General features: G+C 39.3%; 1 protein-coding gene across 6 annotated transcripts in view; it reads left to right on the forward strand.

Annotated features, from left to right (window-relative positions):
* Positions 1 to 21835, forward strand: part of SCARA3 (scavenger receptor class A member 3) — a 51378-nt gene that overhangs the window by 9020 nt on the left and 20523 nt on the right. For 2 of the 6 annotated variants that reach the window (XM_074288391.1, XM_074288392.1), the window contains exons 3-5: positions 7739 to 7793; positions 17511 to 17609; positions 19161 to 19280. In XM_074288391.1, coding sequence (XP_074144492.1) covers positions 7739 to 7793; positions 17511 to 17609; positions 19161 to 19280 — 274 coding nt within the window. Of the gene's footprint in view, positions 1 to 3524; positions 3630 to 7738; positions 7794 to 17510; positions 17610 to 19160; positions 19281 to 21835 lie in introns of all 6 variants that reach the window. The other 4 variants (XM_074288390.1, XM_074288394.1, XM_074288393.1 and 1 more) reach the window with 4 other exon arrangements.

Below are 21835 nucleotides of genomic sequence, written 5' to 3' on the forward strand. Positions count from 1 at the left end.
ATGCCCTGACTAGGAGGACTATGGGCCTCCTTCGAAAAGCTCCAGTTCCAGATTGCAGACCTCCAAAGTTTGTGAGGGACCTGAGGCTCCAGCAGAGATGTTTGAGGTGGCCAGCAACGTTCTTTGTAAATGACGCTTTCCTTAGGGTCAAAGCTTTAGGAATGGAAGGGACCTCAGAGCCCATAAAATTCAACTTCTGCATTGTTACAGATGGTAAAATTGAGACTCAAGTGATTTACCAAAAGTCACACAGGTAGTAAGGGGCAGAGCCAAGATTCAGGTCCAGCTCCACCATAACAGGAAAATAGAGTGGAAAGAGCCCTGACTGCAATCTGAGGACTTGAGTTCAACCTCACCTTCACATTTATTATTTATAAAACTTTGGACAGATCTCTCCCTTTTTGCTCTGTGCTTCAGTTTCTCCATTGATTAAGTGTGGGGTGGGGAGTGGGGGAGGAGTGGAACTAATTTCTCTCCAAGGTAGTTCACAATTCTAGTGATTTTTGAGTCTGTGAGAAAAAGAGTTGTTCTTTTACTCAGAATTGATTTGTTCAGTGAGACTCAGAGACATTAGGGAGTGTCTCTAACTTGGCATCTTTCAGCCAAGAAGAGGCAGCTGCCCTGGGTGATGGAAGGAAGAATGGTTTAGAACTAGCCCTGGCTGCTTGGAGCACTTATTATCAACACCCCATATTTTTAGCACTTGATTATATTCACGTTAGCTCTCTGCTGTCTGGAATTGTTCTCTCATTTATTCAAGCCAATAAAGGGTAGAAAGAGAGGCAAAGGGAGACAAAGCAGTCTCATAAAAAAAATCATCCCTTCTATTTATATGGAAGTTTCACAGTTTACAAAGTACATCATGTCCACCATCTTACTTGGTCCCTCATCCTCTTAGGCAAAGGAGAGGTTATTATAATTCCTAATTTACAAATGCAAAAGCTGAGGCTCAGAATTTAGGTTCACAGGCTCATAGATCTCAGACCTGGAAGGGATCTTGAGGGCCATGTAATCTAACACTCTCATTTTACAGATGAGGAAACTAAGATTAAAAAAGGTTAAGTGACTGGGGTAAGGTCTAACAACCAATAAGTTCCAAAGTCAAGATTAGAACACAGATCTCAAACTCCTCATTTTACCAAGGAGAAAACTGGAGGTGAGATGCTTAGGTCTCACCCCTTTAACTCTTCATGATCTCTTTTGGGGTTTTGTTGAGAAAGATACTGGAGGAGTTTGGCATTTCCTTCCCCAGTTCATTTTATAGATGAGGAAACTGAGGCAAACATGGTTAAGTGACTTATTCAGGATCACATAGCTAAGTGTATGAGGTCAGAGTTGAACTGATTTGAACTGTTGAGTCTTTCTGACCCAGCACTATCTATTGAGCTTCCTAGCTACTCTAGTACATGGCAAAACCAAGATCTGACCCCAAACCAAGTTCTCTGATTTCAGATCCAGCATTCATTCCAGTAAACCCAAGTGGCTAAGTGGGCTACCAAGGATAGCAAAGTGAATCAATGAAAAGGGGAAAGAAATAAAACAAGGATAAGATCATTGGTGAGAGTGGGAGGGGTATGAAGCTTTGGGTGAGAGCAGCAAGAATGAGACATCTATGTCCAGAGCAGCCAATGTGGACCCCAAGACTGATGGAAGCACTTGAATGGAGTTTTGTGTCAGAGGCAGGAGCAAGGGAGGCCGTGGTGTAAAAAGAAGTGAAGCAAGAAGATTCAAGGAGAAGGATGAAATTTAACTAAAGAGAAAAGGAGATTAATAAAATCTATGGTATACATGCATTCAAATACACTTATAGGTACACATGTACATGTGTATGAGACATGCACACATCCAGAGGGAAGCTACAAGTCGGGGCTGGGGCTGGCAGGCTGGAACTAATGAAAATCATTTTGCAATCTCAATGGCAGCATTTTCTAACCTTAACTATAGTTATCCCCCAACTGAAATTACAATGTTGACTACCAGTGGACTCAAAACTTTTTATTTCTTTTAAACAAACAGTTATTTAGAAAACCCACATTGTTAACAAAAGATAACCATCCAAATATGTTCCTTGAAGTTACAGAAGAGAAAACTTCAGTTATAATTCCTTCACTCTCCCCCTCTTGACCCCATGGGAACAGATGGCCCATGAAAGTCCAAAGAATGGTCTAAGACCTAAGAGTACAGGGCTAGAGTTGGGAAAATCTGAGTTTGAACTCTGTCTCAAATGCTTATTAGCTCAGAGACTCTGAACAATTCTTTTAACCTCTCAGGTGCTGAGTGTCCCATATAAAATGAAGGACTAGTTTTGATATCTTTTAGTTTCTAATCTATGATCCGGTCTAGGGCTGAGCTAGCAGGAGACTTTTTGGTTAATAGCATAAGGCTACTTTCTGCCCTTCCAAAGCTAACCCAATCTCATTACAACAAACATATATATGCAGAAGATCCAGAGACAAACACCAAGACATATTCAAATTCTCTATATTGCTTTTCCAGACTAGAAACAAAGAATAGTATATCAAAAAAAGCCCTGGATTTGTGTGACTTCAGGCAAGCTATCTCACCCCAATGAGAGGAAGAGTATTGAATTATATGACTCCTTCCAGTTTTGAATCTATGATGTTAAATAATACCCATCCTGGTTTCTTTCCTATACTTTTATTTCTTTTTTAATTAATTATATATTTTTTCTGATTATACATGTATATTAACTTTTTAAATACACATTTCTTCATGAATCATGTTGGGAGAGAAAAAATCAGAACAAAGGGAAAAACCACTAAAGGAAAAAAAAGTGAACATAGCGCATATATGTTGATTGACATTCAATCTTCATAGTTCACTTTCTGGATGCAGATGATGTTTTCTATCATAAACAATAATATTCCATTACTTCATATACCATAACTTATTCATCCATTCCCCAACTGATAGGCATCTGCACATTTTTTCATACAAAGATTTTTGTACATGTGGGGTCTTTTCTCTCCTTTATGATTTCTTTGAGGTACAGATCCACCTACACTATTATTTCAATTGGATAATATGACACTGAGGACATAGACTTAAGTACATGAACAATCAGGTTTTCCAAAAGTACACACTAAAATCTGTAACAATATAATTTCCAAGATTTGAGTCTTTAAGAATAACCTTTCAAAGACTATGTCCTGTTAGGTGCTATCTCTATAATTCTGTAATCTAAAGGGTGCAGTTTCCTATGATGAATAATACATTTTCCTGGGAATGTTAGGAAGAAGAGAAAGGAATATAGTATACTTTTCCATCCAATTATATTTTCCGTAAAAAATAAATTGCTAAGTAAAATTAATCATAATTTCATTTTTAATCACTAAAAATGAAAATATACATAATTTGGAGCAAGATTTAAAGAAATATAAATATAGGCACTATCTAGTAACTTTCATTTTAACAATCACTGTTAAATTTAGATATAGCTCTACCTCTGAGACAAATAATTTAGATGATAAGTTCCAAATTTGGCTATTACTCTGGAATTTTAGGACTTATCACAGCAGTGTAACTGAAGTGCCACTCCTTCCAAGAGGACTTCTCTGGTTTCCCCAGTTGCCAGTGACATTCTCTCTGAAGTTACCTTCCATCTACAGGTATCTTTTCCACATGGTGACTTTCCCCATCTTGGTTTTAATATAATCATGGGTCAGCATAAGTAATTAAATGGGAATTTGGAGAGAGTTTTGTGGAAATCACAAATAACATGCAAAAATCCAGCAAATGACACACAAAAAGTTTAGAAACTCAGAAATGCTAAAATTATATGTGCAGTATTCTATAATATTAACATATTTTCTCTTTTAATATCATAATAATTTAGAAGGAAGGGCCAAAACATTTTAAACATAATTTCCAGATTGAAGGACCTCATTTGGGAAAGCTTGTTGTTTTGTTTTTATTGTTTGTTTGATTTTTTTTAATTAGGCAAGCAGAGTTAAGTGACTTGCCCAGGATCATATAACTAGTAAGTTTCTGAGGATAGCTTTGAATTCAGGTTTTCCTGACTTCAGAGCTAGTGATTTATCCACTATATCACCTAACTGCCCCTAGCATAAGAGTTACCCCTAATTACCTCCCCCATGTGGAAGGGATAACAGCATTTTATGTTTATCTTTTTTGTATTTATATGTGTATATGTCTTCAACTATTATAATTGAGATTTTTTAAGAGCAGGGACTATTTTTGCTCCTGCTTTATATTCCTATGCTTAACAATGCCTGGCACATAGTAGGTGCTTAATAAATGCACATTGGAAAAGTAAGGAAATGAAAGACAGGAAATAATAGAAGGAGAAGAAGGAAGGAAAGAAGGGAGGGTGGTTGTCTAGGTTAGTACAGCACCATTTATAAAGACATAGGGAAGAATGGACCCAGAATGTCTGTGGAATCATAAAGCATTCCAAGAGGCCAGTATTTTCCAACCTCTAATTCACGGGAATTTATCACTGACCCACAAAGCTTCTACTTCTAAGATCATAGAATCATAAGTTTAGAGACTTAAGAGTTGGACAGGACTTAGACATCATCAAATTCAATTCTCCCATATTAGATGAGGATACTGAGACGAGAAAAGTGAATCATTGAGGATTACTCAACTTGTCAATGTCCAAGATGGGAATAAAATTCAACTCTTCTTGACTCCAGCTCCATAGCTCTATCCATTCTGACACAGTTCTCAATCATCCTTTTCCTTCACATTTTATTCTACCACCTTGTCTCCCTTATTCTCCCTGGTTCCTGTGGCCCATCCTCCAAGAGCCCCACACACAAGGAATTCTTGATGAATGGTATGCAGAGGGAATCTTTGGATGGGATAAAAAAGCTATATCTAACTAACTTCCAATTGAACTTTAGCATTTCCTTTAATTAATTAAAAGCATTATTCTTAAAAGTGTTTGTTCAATAGGCTTTATCAGACTGCACAAGAGATCTGTTACACACACAAAAAAGGTGAAGAACTCTTATGCTAGGGGCAGTTAGGTGATATAGTGGATAGATCACTAGCCCTGAAGTCAGGAAAACCTGAATTCAAAGCTATCCTGGACAAGTCACTTAACTCTGCTTGCCTAATTAAAAAAATCAAACAATAAAAACAAAACAACAAGCTTTCCCAAATTAAAATGAACTAAGGCTATGAAGCAGATTTTTTTGTCACTGGATCAAGGAAGAGGTGATAGGGTATACCTGGGAGGTAGTCCCCGGGGGAGAAGAATCACACGCTGGCATCCCTGGAGGTTTACCAACCCACTGTTTACTTGAAAAACATGGCACTAAACAAGAGCAGAAGAAGTATGTTGGGGAGTAATGGGAAGTAACTATTGGGAGTATAAGATGGGGCCAGATTATAGAGAACGTAAAACCAGAGCAAAGGAATTTAGATTTCATGCTTCAAAGATCCATACTTTTCTCTGGAGTCAGCAGTCTCTCCTCCAAGATGGATCATAGTCCCTTACACACACACACACACACACACACACACACACACACACACACCTCTCTTAGTTGATGACTGTCCTGAGTCTATCCCCAGTGGGCAATTTACTGTGGATGAGTTTCTTCAAACTTTGCAAAGCTGATTCTCAGACAACAGAAGAAATACAATCCATTGCTGGCTCTGCCAAAATTTGTTTTGCTGGCATAGGCTCCAAGACCTCAAAGTTACCCTTGTACCATGAGAAAGCATCAGAAGAGAACTCCAGTGGAGGGGATATTCAATATAGTAGAGGGAAAAAATACATGGAGTGGTTTTTTTAGCCCAAAGCAACATGACACAAGCTGAATTTAGTGAAGATTAATCTGAAAGCTGGGCTATATCCCCACTGGGACATCTGAGGACATTTCAGGGTACCCTGGCTCAGCTAGGAGTATCCCAACCCCAACTTTTCTTTTTTATATTCCTACCATCTATTCTGAGGGTCTACTAAGCCAGAACATTTGCATATATCCCTATCTAGTATCAATATAACAACAGTGACGCATTCACATGAAGATGGAGAAACTATATTTAGAGAAGTCAATTAGGAGGCCATCCTCTGGAAGAAAGTACAAATGCTCCATTTGACACTTAAAGCCTTTCAAGATCTGGCTCCAATCTGTTTTTCCAAGCTAATTAAACATTAGTCCCCCTCATGCCGCTTATATTCCTACCCAAATGACCTATGATATTCCCAACATTCCATTTCCCATCAGAGTCCTTAGGCTAGCTGTCCTCTGTTTCTGGGATGTTCTCCCTTCTCCCTTCCACTTTGTGGAATTTTTAGCTCTCTTAAAAACTCCACTGAAAACCATTTCCCAACTATTGCTCTTCACTGCACTCCCAATCGATTGATCAATCAATATTTATTATGTGCCTATTATATGACAGACACTGTGCCAAGTGCTGGGGATTAAAAAAGAGGCAAAGGATAGTCAATTATCTGAAGAAAGTTACAATCTAATGGAGGGGACAACATGCAAAGAAATATAGGCAAAGTGAATTATATACAAGATAAATAGGAAATAATTAACAAAGGGAAGGTACTGGAATTAAGAGGTTTGGGGAAGAACCTCTGTAGAAGGTGGGATTTTAGCTGGACCTTAAAGGAAGCCATGGAGGTCGGCAATATTTTCATTGCATAGATTTTGTCTTGCTATAACTGTGTACATTTTGTTCCTCCCATTCCACAGGGAGAATACTGGTAAGAACTTGTTACAATGTCACTTTGACTATGTGACTATGTAACTATAGGTTCAATGACTCCCAATCCGAGATTCTTTGCATTAACCCACTAATGGAGGAAGAATGGGGGAGAATGTAAGGGAAGGCATTGTGTTCTGAGATAATTTTACAAGGGAGAATTCAGTCACTGAGTCAGGGAATGTTTGAGGTGGCAGGAACACAGACATGATTGAGATCAATGGCCTCTTTTTCAGAGAGGCTCAGAAGAACGGTCAAAGTCACACAGTAAAAAGTGGTTAGCAAGCTCCTTGAGGCCAGGAACTTTTGCACTTTTGTCTTTTTCTCCTAGTGCTTAGCTCAGGGCCTGACATAAAGTAGGAACTTAATTATAGAAATGAGCTGCAGCAATGCAAGAATTATGGGAAGGGGATGAGAAGGGTGACAGCAAAGATGGAGAGATTGGATAAGACAGAGGAAAGATCAGTAGTACCTGATGAAGTCCTTACAAAGCTTTATGAGAATATTATTTTATATTTATATTCTTCTGACATTTAAATCACTGACATTCATTATTATCTAGGTGATCCTAGTCAAGTCATTTAACTTTTCTGAACCTTAGTTTCTGAATATTATCCTCTCCTCTCCTCCTCCTCTTCTTTCTTTCTTCTTCTCCTTCTCCTCATCTTTCTTTCTTTCTTTCTTTTTCTCTTTTTCCTCCTCCTCCTTTTTCTCCTCCTTATCTTCATCCTCTTCTTCCTCCTCCTCCTTTTTTCTTTTTCTTCTTTTCATCTGGATTGGTGGAATATGTGTCCCACACTTATATGATGGAATGATAATAGATGACATTTCTATAGGGATCCACATTTTCTACTTTACATACATTATCTCATTTGATTCTCACATAATTAGGAATTAGGTAATATAATTAATCATTTTACAATTATTGTCTCATTTAATCCTCATAACAACCCTTGAAGGTATTATTATTATTATTATTATTATTATTATTATTATTATTATTATTATTATTATTCCAATTTTATAGATGAGGAAACTGAGGCAAACAAAAGTGAAATGTCTTGCTCAGGATCACATAGCAAGTAAGTATCTGAATCTGGATTTAATCTCAGATCTTCCTATCTCTAGGGCTGGAGCTTTATCCACTATGCCACCTAGCTATAGTCTTTTAGAGTTTCTGTCCTCTTTTTGTGTCTCCCCCAAACCATCATGCAACTAATTTAATAGTGCTTCAGTAACTCTACAAACTCTGAATTTAGTTGGTCTGATTCTAAAGCTACCACTGTATCACTCATCATAAGAAAAAAAGTGGAAGCCTTTGTAACTTGCCAGAACCTACCTGAATTTATGCTTTACTTCTATAATCTCAAGTTTCTTTTTTTTTAAGTATTTTATTTCCCTCCTGCCAATTATATGTCAAGACAATTTTTAGTATTCATCTTTGCAAGATTTTCAGTTCCAAATTTTTCCCCCTCTTTTCCTCCCCTGACCTTTTCTGGAAATGGTAGGCAATTTGATATAAGTTATACATATGCCATCATGTAAAACAGGGGTGGAGAACCTTTAGCCATGGGCCTTACAAGGCCTGTGAAATAATTTACATAATCAACCACAGGCAATGATGAACCTCCCACTGTTTGAGTTCTTTAAGTTGATCATTTTCCATGTTATTACTATCCAGAATGGACCTTGGCAGAAAAAATTCTCCACTTCTGATGTAAAACATATTTCATATTAGTCACAGTTGTGAAAGAAGAAACAGATCAAAATGGGAGAAAAAAGCATCATGAAAAAAATAAAGCGGAAAAATATGCTTCAATCTGTATTCAGAGTCCATCAGTTCTTTATCTGGATGTGGTAGCATTTCCCTTTGCAAGTCCTTTGTACTTCTCTTGGATCAGTGTGTTGCTGAGACTGAGTCATTCATAGCTAGATCACACAATATTGCTGATACTATATTTATGTTTTCCTGGTTCTGCTCATTTTACTTTGTATCAGTACATACAAATCTTTCCAGGTTTTTCTGAAATCTGCCTTCTCATCATGTCTTATTGCATAATAGTATGTCCTTACATTCATATACTTGATCAGCCATCCCTAGTTGGTGGCCATCCCCTCAGTTTCCAATGTTTGGCCACCACAAAAGGACTGTTATAAATATGTTTGCTCATGAAGGTCCTTTTCCCTTCTCTATGATCTCTTTAAGATATAGACCCAGTAAGAGGTATTGCTGCATCAAAAGGTATGCACAGGTTGTTGCCTTCTGGGCATAGTTCCAAATTACTCTCCAGAATGGTTATATCAGTGTACAACTCCACCAACAATGCATCAGTGTCCCAATTTTCCCATATCCTCTTCATCATTTGTCATTTTCCTTTTTTTTCTCATACTAGACAATCTGATAGGTGTGAGGTGATAACTCAAGTTGTTTTAATTTGTATTTCTCTAATCAAAAAACATTTAGATCACTTCGTCATATGCCCATAGATAGCTTTGATTTCTTCTGAAAACTGCCTATTCCTATCCTTTGTATAGTCTTATGCTATTTAAGACTCCATGTGTACTTCTATCCTATGCTGAAGCATCTGAAGAGGACCTTAGTGAAAGATGTTAACAAGCTGTTTTAAAATGGTGACTTTCCTATTCTTCCTATTCTTCATACTCTCTAACTCCAACTCCTCCCTTCCATAAACATATTCAAGAATGCTCTTTTTTTTAAATTCTGTTTTTTAATGAATCTTTTTTTTAATAACAACTTTTCAGCATATAAATTTTTCTGAACAATCCCACCAAGAATATGAGGAATATTCATTTTTTTAAGAGTTGTTTGTGCACAATGCAGCTTGCTTTGACTTATCAAATGAAAATGCAATGTATTCACAAAATCACAGATTTTAAGAGCTAAAAGTGATCTGGGTGACCTCTGGTTTAAACAGTCCTCTAAGGGAAGGCCTATTCTAATATATCTAACAAGTGGTCTTCTAATCAATCCTGCAGGAGAATAATACTTTTGGGGAATGGGAAGTAAGAAGGAAAAGGGAAAAGTCCCTTGGCTAGCAGGGCCTTATTATGGCTTTTATCCTTTGTTTCCTGGGTTACATACCAAAAATTAAAGCCAAAAAACACTGTCATTCTGAGAATTACTCAAGGCACAATGGAGGGGTGCGTGATGGATCTGAGTGAGTAAAAACATCTTACAAATCAGGAAATACTCAGTATTAGTCCTTTAGAAAAAAAATCATTATAAAATGACTGAATTTTAAAATGTGGGTTGCACATAAGGCAAGGATGAAGGAAAGATGGATAACTTCGATGTTCCTTGTTTTCTTTGCCAAGAAAGTAGGAGGAAGGTTTCCCACATGTTGGGCAGACCTCCCCTCATGATCTAATGAGAGGACATGAATAAGGTCATATGAGATGGGCAGCCACAGATGGGTTATGATCTGACCCTTTGAAGGGAAGGTCAGAATCAATGAGATCATAAGTCCATTGGACTATCAAGTTACAGCTTGTACAGCTCATATTTCTCAAAAGACTTTCATGTCCAATAACATCTTTCGAGTCTGCGGGCTCTGCAGGACTGGCACAATCTCATTCTCCCACAAGCACTCCTATGACCACCCGAGCATGAATTCTTGTAAGATGCGGTAGTAACTGAAAACCCACAGGGGAGACTTTGGGTAGAGTCATAAAATCATAAATCATAAAATCAGAGCTGGAAGGGAATTTAAAGGTCACCAACCCACAAAATCACAGAATATGAGGGTGGAAAGGGATATAGCAGCCACCTAGTCCAACCCACATCTGAAAAAAAAGTCCTTCTGCAATACACCTGACAAGACGGTATCCAATCTGTGTTTGAAGACCTTCAGTGAAAAGGAGGCTTCTGAATCAACCCATCCTACTCTTAAATATCCTGACTTGTTTTTTGTTGGTTTGGGTTTTTTAGTAAGTTTTCCCTTACAACTTCTTCATCTACAGATGAAGGAACTGAGGCCCATGGACATAAAGTGATTTGTCTAAAATCAATCAATTAACAAGCATGTATTAATACTTATAATATCTCAGGCACTTTGCTAAGTGTTGGAAATACAAATATAAAAATAAGACAGTCCCTGTTCTCAAGGAGCTTACATTCTATTAGTGGAATACTACATGTTTCCAGGTAATTATAGATAGATAGATAGATAGATAGATAGATAGATAGATAGATAGATAGATATAAATTTATACACACACATATAGAGAGAGAGAAAGACAGACATAGCAACAGACAACAGAGACAAAGAGAAAGAGACACACAGAGAAGACAGGGGATCTAGAGGATATATGTGGGATATGTGTGCATAAATGGATATATAGTTAAGTGTTTATTTTGTATATATACATATATATGTATATGTGTATGTCTGTGTATATAAACATATATCTGAGATTGTGTATAATATACACACATACACACATACAATTTTGTTGTCATTCAGTCATTTTCAGTCATCTCTGACCTTTCATAACCCCATTTGGGATTATTCTTGGCAAAGTTACGGGAGTGGTTTGCCATTTCCTTCTCCAGCTCATTTAACTGATGAGGAAATTGAGACAAACAGGATTAAGTGATTTGTCCAAGATCACACAGCTACTAAATTTCTAAGTCCAGATTTGAACTCAAATCTTCTTGATTCCAAGCCCAGCACTCTATTCTCTGTATCCCCTAACTGCCTATGTATATGTATGTATGTGTGTGTATGTGTGTGTATGTGTGTGTGCAAAAAAAAAAAAATTATAGGAACTAACAATCAGAGGAACCAGGAAAAGCTTCTTGAAGGAAATGATACTTGAATGGGACTTTGAAAAGTGGCAAGTCTTCCAGGTATGAGGGACAGCCTGGGTAAAGCTATAGCAAAAGCACCTATAAACAGCTGCACATAGAGCAGTTTGTCTGGAGTACAGAGTACATGAAGGAGAAAAATTAATAAATCAATACGGAAACTTAGATTGGAGCCAGATGTCAAGGTAAATGCTAAACAGGAGTCTGTACTTAATCCTAAAGACCATGATAGCTGTCGAAGCTTTGGAGGCTGCTAAGAGTTCTGTTTTAGGGATATTAATTTGTTCATTGCATGGAGGAAGGCACAGGAGTGGCAGCAGGTATGACCCTTGCTAATTAAGGGATCCTGGGGTCATAGATCTAGAGGTGGAACGGACTCCAGAAGACCTCTACTCCAACCCCTTCATTTTACAGGGAAAATGAGACCCTGAGAGGTAACTTTTCCAAGATCACAAAGATAGTAAGTAGTAGAGCAGACTTTTGGAGGTTCATAAATTTGATATTTCAAGAACTGCTGGACTAGGTGAACTTTGTCACCTAAGAGAGGGATCCTAGATGTCCCCTAATCCAACACATTCCTTTTCCCTAATTTTATAGATGAGGAAATTTAGGCACTGAGAAGCCAAGGCCAGCCAAGCAATAAGTAGAAGCTTCTATGTCTTCTGATCACAAATCCTGCAAGTTCTGAGGTCCCTAAGTAATAAAGAGATGTCACTTTACCCACTTGGTTAGATACCTCTTCAAATCTCTGTGCATTTTAAATAACTGCTATCTTTCCTTGCTCTCAAGATTAAATCAGATTGTGCCTGATTTGTAAGGGTGTATGGACATACTTCTCCCCTCTGCATTGCTAATATTCTTCCTGACATAAATGAGAGGAGAAGGGTCTACGACAGTCTGCCATTCTTAGACTGGTCTATGATCCAGGGATTTTCCCTATTCCAGATCCTTACCATGTCTTTCCTTAAATGTTTCCCAAGCTTTGGGGGGGTTTTGCTTGGATCACCATCCATACTGTGGACAAACCCAATAATACCAGGATTCCGAGAACAGAGCTAGCTAATGCATCTTAAAGATCTTGGCTTGTGAAAAGCACCGGACGCATGTTTAAGATTATGTTCCCACTAAGGAATGACTGTGTAGAGAATTGGCCTCAAGATCCATACCTAGGTAAATGGATGCTCTCTAGGGCCTCTAACTATGAAGTGTGGGTGTGAGGAACAGGAAGGCAGGAAGAAAGGAGACTGGGAAGGGATGCCTTTAGGGAATCTATGAGTTATGGAGCTAGGAAATGGGTTGTTAAGGGGACCGGGGAGAGGGAGAGTTAAGTACAACCACTTGTGAACATTCTTAGTTGGGGGAGAGATAAGAGAAAGGTGATGGGCACTGCCCCAGTCTCAGATGGGCCCAGCATAGAGTCTCATCTATTCTCACTCCATCCATAACTAACTTGGCTCCAGTTTGTGACAAATTGGCCAGGGCAGCTAAGGAGCAAGGAAACAGAGTGCATTCAGAAGAGGGTCAACTTTGGTCTCATTTGATTTAAACCTTCCTACAACATCAGGAAAGGGGTATAAACATTGAAGTGATGAAACGGACTGAGCAGCCAAAGCTGGGTGGAGCCCTCGTCACCAGGGAGGGCAGGGGAACACCACCAAGAGGGGGAAGAAATTAGAAACATGGACAGGAAATCATTGCCTGGGCCCTGCTTCAGCAAATCAGAGTAACAGGCCCTGAGGGATAGGAGGAAAGAGCCCTTGTGGACCCAAAGAAAGTTCCTGACTCAAGAGAGTCTGAAGCTGGATCTGATGTGAAAAGGAGGGAAATAATCATTCATCTGGGAGACCCTAGCACATTTACAGCTGCCCCCACCGGGGCATTAGCCCCTAAAAGAAGTTCAGGAGAGGACTGAGAAGACTAACTATGGACCACTGGACTAACTCTGATCCTGCTACATTAGAAGGTAGTAGACAGCGATGGGAAGTTGGGGGTAGGGTGGGAAGAGAGCTGAAAGGGCTAATTTATCTGGATGAATTTTAAAAGATAAGCTTTAGTCCATCCATCCATCCCTTTGTTTTCCTCCCTCTTCTTCATCTAGCATACAAAAAATCAAGTCAACAAGCATTTAAGCAACTACTAAGTGCCAGGTGCTATGCTAAAGGCTGGGTATACAAAGAAAGGTCCAAAAAAGAGATTAAGGGGACCTACCCCCACTCTCAAGGAACACAATGCCTAATGGGAGAGACGACACACAGACAACTATGTATAAATAAGATACGGATGGGACAAATTAGAGATAGTCTCAGAAGGGAGGCAAAGGAATACTAGGAAAGTCTTCTTGCAGAAAATGGGAAAATGGATGAGTAAATTCTGAAGATGGGTGGATTTTGAATTGATATCATGAAAAACTTTCTTACCATTGGATTAGAGGGCTTCTGAGCTCCCTTCTAACTCTGAGATTCTTCAAATTTGTGATTATGTGAAGACTCAAGTGCTAGGGACATTGGTCTCTCATAGGATATAATTCATATGCAAACGCACATACTCATACTCACACATACACACACACACACACACACACACACACACACACACCCCCTTAGAAACCATCATTTCCTGACTTTTCTCTTGTAAAGGTCATCCTCCTTGACAGAGAAAATAATCAAAGTAAGAATTGAGCAGCTCAGTCTTCTTTCTTTCCATTACCATTTACCACCTCCTTCATTCCCACTGAGGAGACAGGTCCCTTCTTGGGTCCAGTGAAGTACAAGCTCCTTCAGGACACGGATGCCAGTACTTCTGTGCTTGTCTTCCCGGCAGCTATCAGAGAGCCTGGCACTGCACTTGGAGCCAGGAAGAAATGAGTTTGAATCTGACCTCAGACACTCACTGGGCAAGTCTCTCATTTCTCTAAAATTCATTTTCTTCATCAGTAAAAGGAAGGAGAGTAAAATTACCTGTGATAGGTTGGCAGAGAGATCTAAGGCACTGGATTAAGAGTCTCTTTGGGGGCATGGATTGGAATCCCACTACTTCCATCCCAGAGTTCTTTGGGCAATAGGATGGTACAATGAATAGAGTCAGGAAGACTCATCTTCCTGAATTCGAATCCTACCTCAGATACTTCTGAGCTGTGTGTCCTTGAGAAAGTCGCTTCATCCTATTTGTCTCAGTTTCCTCATCTGCAAAATGAGTTGGAGAAAGAAATGACAAACTAGTCCAATATCTTTGCCATAGAAACCCCAAATCGGTTCATCAGAATCAGACTCAACTCTGTTGATGAACAGCAACAATGAGAGAGGGAGAATTCAATTTTTCTAGTCATTTGTATGCACACTCAGTTCAGCTCAGAAGATTATTAAGAGATTTCCTTGTTTTGTTCCCACTTGTATCAAGGGACACTTACACATACTCTGAGAAGGAAAGAGACTCCTTCATGTCTATTCCCAGAACATACTAGCCAAAACTCTATAAGGATGTGCCATTTTCTAAAGCTATCACTGGCTAGTCCTTTCAATTTACTACAGTTGTATAATCTTTTCAGAAAAGAGGTATAACAAAGTAGATTAAGTTCTGGCTTGAGAGGAGAGGGAGACCTTTGTATTAATCATATCTCAGATATTTATTAGACATGTGTAAAACCTGGACAAGTAATTTCACCTCAATTTCCTCATTTGTAAGATAAATGGTACAAATTAGCTTGAGGCAAGTAGGGGATTCTATGGGAAGTGTGCTGGGTCTGGAGCCATGAAGATTGAATTCAAAATTAGCCCGAGATACTTTCTAGGTGCTGAAGGTGTGACCTTCAGCAAGAAAGTTATTAACCTCTGTTTGCCTTGAGTTTCCTCATCTGTAAAATGGGGATAACAACAATCCCAGGGATGTTGTAAGGATCAAATAGGACAATAGTTATAAAGTGATTGGCACTTTACAAAATGACAATTGCTATATTGTCATTAGCTATTATTGCCATTACTATAGATTTTGTTCTTCACACAAGCACACAAGTTGGTAGGGGGATATAGGAAAGAGAAAAAATAAATTTTTAGTCATTGGAAAAAATAAAATTAACTTGAAAAATAATATGAGGAGAATGGTTCTGATGACTTCTGAGGTCCCTTACAATTCTTAGTGTGACCCTAGAATAAGGCATTTGGGGTAGAGAGAGGCTAAGTATTGAATCTTCTCTTCTTTTTGTTCTAGAAAGGTTCTCATTTTCTCCCTTGTTTAGGGACCATAAGGTTCAGAGATAATAGTACCTGCTCATAGATTCATAGATTTAGAGTTGAAAGGGACTTTAATTAAGGCCATTAACTTCAACCCCTTCATTTTACAGATGAGAGGGGTGGAGATTCTAAAGTCTTGTCTTCATGTGACATTGATTAACTCTAAGATTTGGAGAAAATTTTCCATTTCCATAAAGAAATTGAATGTTTAAACTTAAATGGATTTTAGAGAGATCATCTAGTGAATATCTTTCTCTCAATAGATACATTATCCCAACTTATACATAATTACAGGAGATAAGATAACACCATGTTAATCTGCATACTTGGAGGTGGTGGTCCTTCTTTACTCTCTCTGTTAAAAAACTTTAACTTAAAAAGGTCAAAGTCTCCCACAGCATCCAGGGCCATCTCCAGTCATACTGATATATGTCTGGTCACTGGACCCAGAGGTGAAGCAGAGGTGAGGTGACCTTGCACATCCCTTCCTCACTTAAATCCAACTCACTTGCAGTCATGACATCCCCTCCCTGAGGTCATGTTTGTTTTTGAGAACGAAATATAAACAACAGCCCTAATCAGGACACCTCCAGAGCAAAAATCATGTTCAGTTCTGGGCTCTGTATTAAGCCATTGGAAAGCTGACCCTGGCTAGACTTATATTATGCCTTGGGGCTCAGGCTGGGCATTATTATTTCTTCCCTGAAGGATCTAGTTCAGGTATCCGAGTAGGGGCTAGATATAGAATAGAAACCCACTAGCAGACCCATTCATCCTTCTCCATGGAATTCTTGTCCTGTTCAAGGAAATGAGAAGGGTAAGGATTCCAGTTAAACCAAAGAAACCTTTCTTTTTCCTGGCTTCTACTTCCTGTTTAATGGGAGGTGAGAGCAAGAACACCTCAGCAACCTTACATTCCTGTAGGCTTTATTAGTTAAAAGTCACTTTTTATACAGTTTCTGCCACTACCACCCTTTTGGAGCTACATATCTATCTGACTTTATTAGGTTGCAGTCTCCTTGAGGACAAAGACCAGTTTTGTTTTCCAGTTTTGTATCCCTAACATTTAGTACAGTGCCTTGCACATAGTAAATACTTAATAAATGTTTAGAAGGGATTAAAAAAAATTTTTGAAAAAGCCTTTCTGAATAAACCAGAGTTTAAGAACCTAAAATGTAATCTGGCCTTGAATACTGGATTATTACATGATTATAGATAGCCTCTCTCCCATTTCTTCTTTCAATCTCCTCTTTGGATTAATCTCTTCCTTTTTGTAGCTCTTCTTTTGGAAAACAAAGAGTCCTATCCTATAGTCACAGGATCAGAGGATGGATTTAACTATCTCTAAATTCCCTTACAATTTGAATGGCCTTGTAGGGAGACCCTCTGAATATTATTAACTCCATTTTACAGATGAGGAAACTGAGGAAAGAGAGGTAACATGTATCCCTTAAAATTATACAGGAGGTTAGTGACTGAGGGCTGGTAAGATAGATGTTGATATCTTTTCAAAAGTATTTCCTTGCTTAGAGAATGGCTCCTGAGAATTAAGTTTGCCTAAAAATCCAATCCCCTGGAATTCAAGTCCTTAGCCACCTAATTCTCCCTTAGATCACTTGCTGTTCAGAAAAAAAAAAAAAAAAATGAGCAGAGTGACAAGGGTTGGAGGAAGTGGTGGAGCTGCTGGTGAGGGACAGTTGGAGATGGGTGGTCCGGGGTCCTGACAGGCACCAACTCCTTCTCAGTGAGGTCCACTGGAGGCGACGGAGAAGCCTTATGTGTAGCAGAAGAGGAACCTGTTGGAGAAGACGAGGAAATGGCAGCATTCCCATGCACCCAGAATGGTAAGGGCCTCCCCAGTCCAGCCAGGGAACCCCTGGGCAGGGCAGCCATGGGGCTGAGCGCTCACACACTCATAAGAGCAAGGCAGCAGGAGAATAGTCTGGCTGTGGCTCCAGTTGAGGCTGAGGCTATCCGGTAACCATTCTCACTTCCCATGGAAGTGATGAATGGAAGCTATTTGTTCCAGACAGCCAGAATCAATAAAGCAATTTGGAAAAAGACCAGAGTTTACAATTCACCTACTTCCTCTCTTTCAGTGTCCCCTCTTTCATCCCTTTCAATGCCCCTCTCCTTTCCTCTTTCTTCCCTTCCAATGCCCTCTCCTTCCTCTGCCAGAGCCTCATGCTGCCCACTGGGCACCATGCACACAAACCCACTCATGGGATCCTACTTTGGATACTTTTAACTCATCTCTCCTCCATCAAAATGACAGGCCCTTCAGTGCCTCAATGAAGAGCCATTTAATCTGGTAAAGAAAATGCCATAGGGTAAAAGTTCTATTTTAATAGGTATGGATGGGGTCTGTTATTTGGAGGCTAAGACAACCAAGAAACAGATTTTGAAGTCATACCTGGATACTCTGGAGTCTGGGGCAAAGTTGTATTACTGCATACTACTTTCCCCACCACCACCACTGAGGCTAACCATAACCAGCTTGCTTCTCTCCCATTTCTCTCTTTAATATTCCCGGTCTTTGGGATTCCAAGTTCTAAGCTATGCTTAGTTTCTCAGCTATCTTAGAAAGAGGGCTGCCAGAAGTTTGAGGAAGGAGGACCAAAGAAAATCTGAATTTTGTGATTATAGGGCAGAGTTCAGTTAAAAACAAATAGTCAACCATTTACTGAATGAGTCCTGCTCTGACAGGCAGGAGCCCTCCTAGCCTTATTCAGTGAATGGGTGTAGCCTCAGTCAAACTGAGACCTGATAAAATCTTAGCCTAAAAAGATCAAGGTCTCCCACTGCATCCAGGGCCATCTCCAGTCTTCCTGATCTCTAACTGGCCACTGGACCCAGATGGCTCAAGAGGGAAGAGTGAGGAAAGTGACCTTGAACAACCCTCCCTCCTTTAAATCCAGTCCACTTGCAGAGAAGAAAGGATAAATGGCAATAACCTGCTTCCATGAGGCATCAGCTTTCTTGGAGTCTCAAGTTAGTTAGACCAGAAATATCACATGTCCTGAGTGCAACCTGAATTAGATTAAAAGATAATTGGGAAATATTTTAACTAATAAATAAAAATACAATAAAACCTAGATAATACATTTCAAACTAAATCAAGATGAGCCCCATGGTATAGTGGATTTTTTCTCAAAAGAGATCCAAAAAGAAATGGAGGAGGTGCCTTAATAAGGTTCCCATTCCATTCCAAAAGCCTCAAAAACTAGGAGAAAACAGATGGGAAGCCTGGGAAAAGGAGCAAAAAAATCACTGGGTTCTCATCTTATCAGCTACCAATTTAGGGAGGTCATGGCCAAGTTTGCAGAGGGAGACCTCTCTTGCCAGTGTCAGACCAAGAGTTTGAATAAGTGCTACCCTTCCTTCTTCCCACACAGGCCCAGCAGGTCCCAGCTGTAGCCGCTGTCAGAAGAACCTGTCCTTGCACACATCCGTGAGAATTCTGTACCTCTTCTTGGCTCTCCTGCTAGTGGCTGTGGCAGTTTTGGCTTCACTGGGTGAGTGGAGACCACCCTCCCCCAAAAGGCATATCCCACCTCTCCCAGCATGCACGACTCTCCACATGCCAAGGAAGGCGTGACCAGAGGGCCTTTGTAACTTCCTACTACATTTATTTCATCCCAATGAGTTTCTCAGGGACTTCTGGGCCAGGTTCCCCAATCCTAGCCCCTTTCTAGTCTGGAGAATCTCAATGTCCTTTTGGACATAAATCAGAGATTCTCAATTTTTTTATATCACAGACCCTTTTGGCAGCTGGTCCCTTCTCAGAAGATTATCTTTAAATACATAAAATAAAATTTGTAAGATTACAAAGAAAACCAACTCTATTGAGATAAAGATATATTTTTTTCCATCTAAGTTCCTAGACCCATATACCCAGGGGTCACTATATCATATAATACAAAGGAAAGAAATTTGGAGCCAAAGTTGGGGACCTAGGTTCCAGTCACATTTCTCCCAATAACAAGTTTATGGGTCTTACTCTGGAATCAAAGGAGGACATTGGACTAGTCTCTTATGACCTATCCTTCTATTAGGCTGGGGGAAAGCAGGGGCTGTCTAGCCTAGAGGCAGATTCAAGTAATTCAAGCCCTTATAACAGAGCATGCCATAGGGGCTGCGCTCTGAGAGGAACTAGACAAGGAAACAGCTTGGGCTGGAATCAATCTACTCCTTAACATGTAAGCACAGGTCCAGAAGTCCATTCCTAATCACGGAGGTCACGGGGGTAGCAAGCAGAAGGAAGGGTTTTTATCCAACTCTTCCAGAACTTAGACTATGCCTTGGTTGTAAATATAGTTTAATAATAACCACTGGGAGGATGTAGAAGGTAGCTAGGTGGTACATCAGAGAGGGCACTGGCCCTAGAATCAGAAGAACCCAAGTTCAAATCTAGCTTCAGAAACTCAACAGCTGTGTGACCCTGAGCAAGTCACCTAACCCCAACTACCCCCAAAAAATAGCCTGGGAGTATACTGTTAAATATTTAACAACTGGCTCTCCAAAAACATAAGGTTAACTTTTAAGTTAAAGAAACATGATCATGTCTTCTCCACCACTTTCTCAGTCTAATCAGTAAAACAATAAATCATCCCCTGAATTATAGTACTCACACCGAAATGGGCTTGGCCCTACCCTGAAATAACTGACATCTAAGTTTTTAAAGTTCTTTACAGTTGCTTTCAGCCTCTGGTCCCTACTGGCTGCATAATTGTGGGCAAGTTACTATTACCTAACTTAGGGTTCCAGGCAACTCTCTAAGCCTACTTGTTGCTGGGAAGGTGCAGAGCAGAAGAGTAACAATTTTCTCCTATGTTTGAGTTTTTCCGACACCAGTGAAAGTACAACTTAATTCCCTATTCTACCCCTTTTCATTTGCACACTGTGTGTGATTTTCATATTGATTGTAGCTTGAGCCAGATTAAACTGTAATTGAGAAATGTTCAAAAATAAAATAAAATCAATACACCATAGATAATGTTGATATGTGGTTTTCTAAGTCAACATAGGGCCTGCAGGGATCCATTTCTATTTGAATTGGACACCACTAAACTAAAATTACTTCAGAAGTCCTTTCTAAGTCCAGATCTGTTATCCTAAGTTGTCTTTAAAAAAACATTGACTGATAAAAGTCAACCCCAGATCACCAGTGAAACTCAAATAAAGTTAGTCCTCACTCCCAGATTCTATTTCCTTTCCTAAGAATTCTGGCTTTGAGACATGCAGTCAGCCCCAGGCCCAGGCTGATGCTCAAAATACAGGTGTTAGTTAATTGACAGTCTTCTGGGCCTACAGAAGATTCTCATACATGTCACAGGGAATTCCAGATTACATGAATGTATCTCTGGGCAACAAGGGACTCCCTTTCCATTATTTCCCAATCATAAAGTTACAGGATTTAGCAGCAAAAGAGACTCAGCAAGACATAATGGAATCATAAGAGTCAGAGTTTAAATTTCCACTACTCTACTTATCATAGGATCTAATAGATTTTGGAGACCACCCCTCATTCTACAAATAAAGAAACTGAACTTCAGAGAGGCTAAATAATTTGGATTTCAAGGAAGGTTCCCTTGATTCCAATGCCCTCTCTATCCATATCACTCACTACCTTTGTAATTCTAAACAAGTCACTCCCTTCCTTGATGAATCTCAATTTCCTCATCTGTAAGATGACAAATCTGTACTGGATGACCAGTAAAAGTCCTTTCCAAATCTCAAGCTCTGATTCCATAACATTCATTTATTCATTAGCATCCAGCTAAGTGTGTACCCAATCAATCAACAGACATATTTTAAACCCCTTCATCACATCATTTCAGAGTCAGCAGGACTATCATAGAGCTTCTTTTTTATATTAGATATTATCTTTATTTATTTTTAATAATAGCTTTTTATTTTCAAAATACATATAAAGATAATTTTCAACATTCCCTCTTGCAAAACCTTGTGCTCTAATTTTTTCCCTTCCTTCCCCTCCCCTTCTCCTGTTATATTTTCCCCAAAATTGCTCTATTTTGTCTATATTAATTCTCTTAAGCCCTTACCTCTC

Source organism: Sminthopsis crassicaudata, chromosome 2 (assembly GCF_048593235.1).
Source record: "Sminthopsis crassicaudata isolate SCR6 chromosome 2, ASM4859323v1, whole genome shotgun sequence".
NCBI classification, from domain to species: Eukaryota; Metazoa; Chordata; class Mammalia; order Dasyuromorphia; family Dasyuridae; genus Sminthopsis; species Sminthopsis crassicaudata.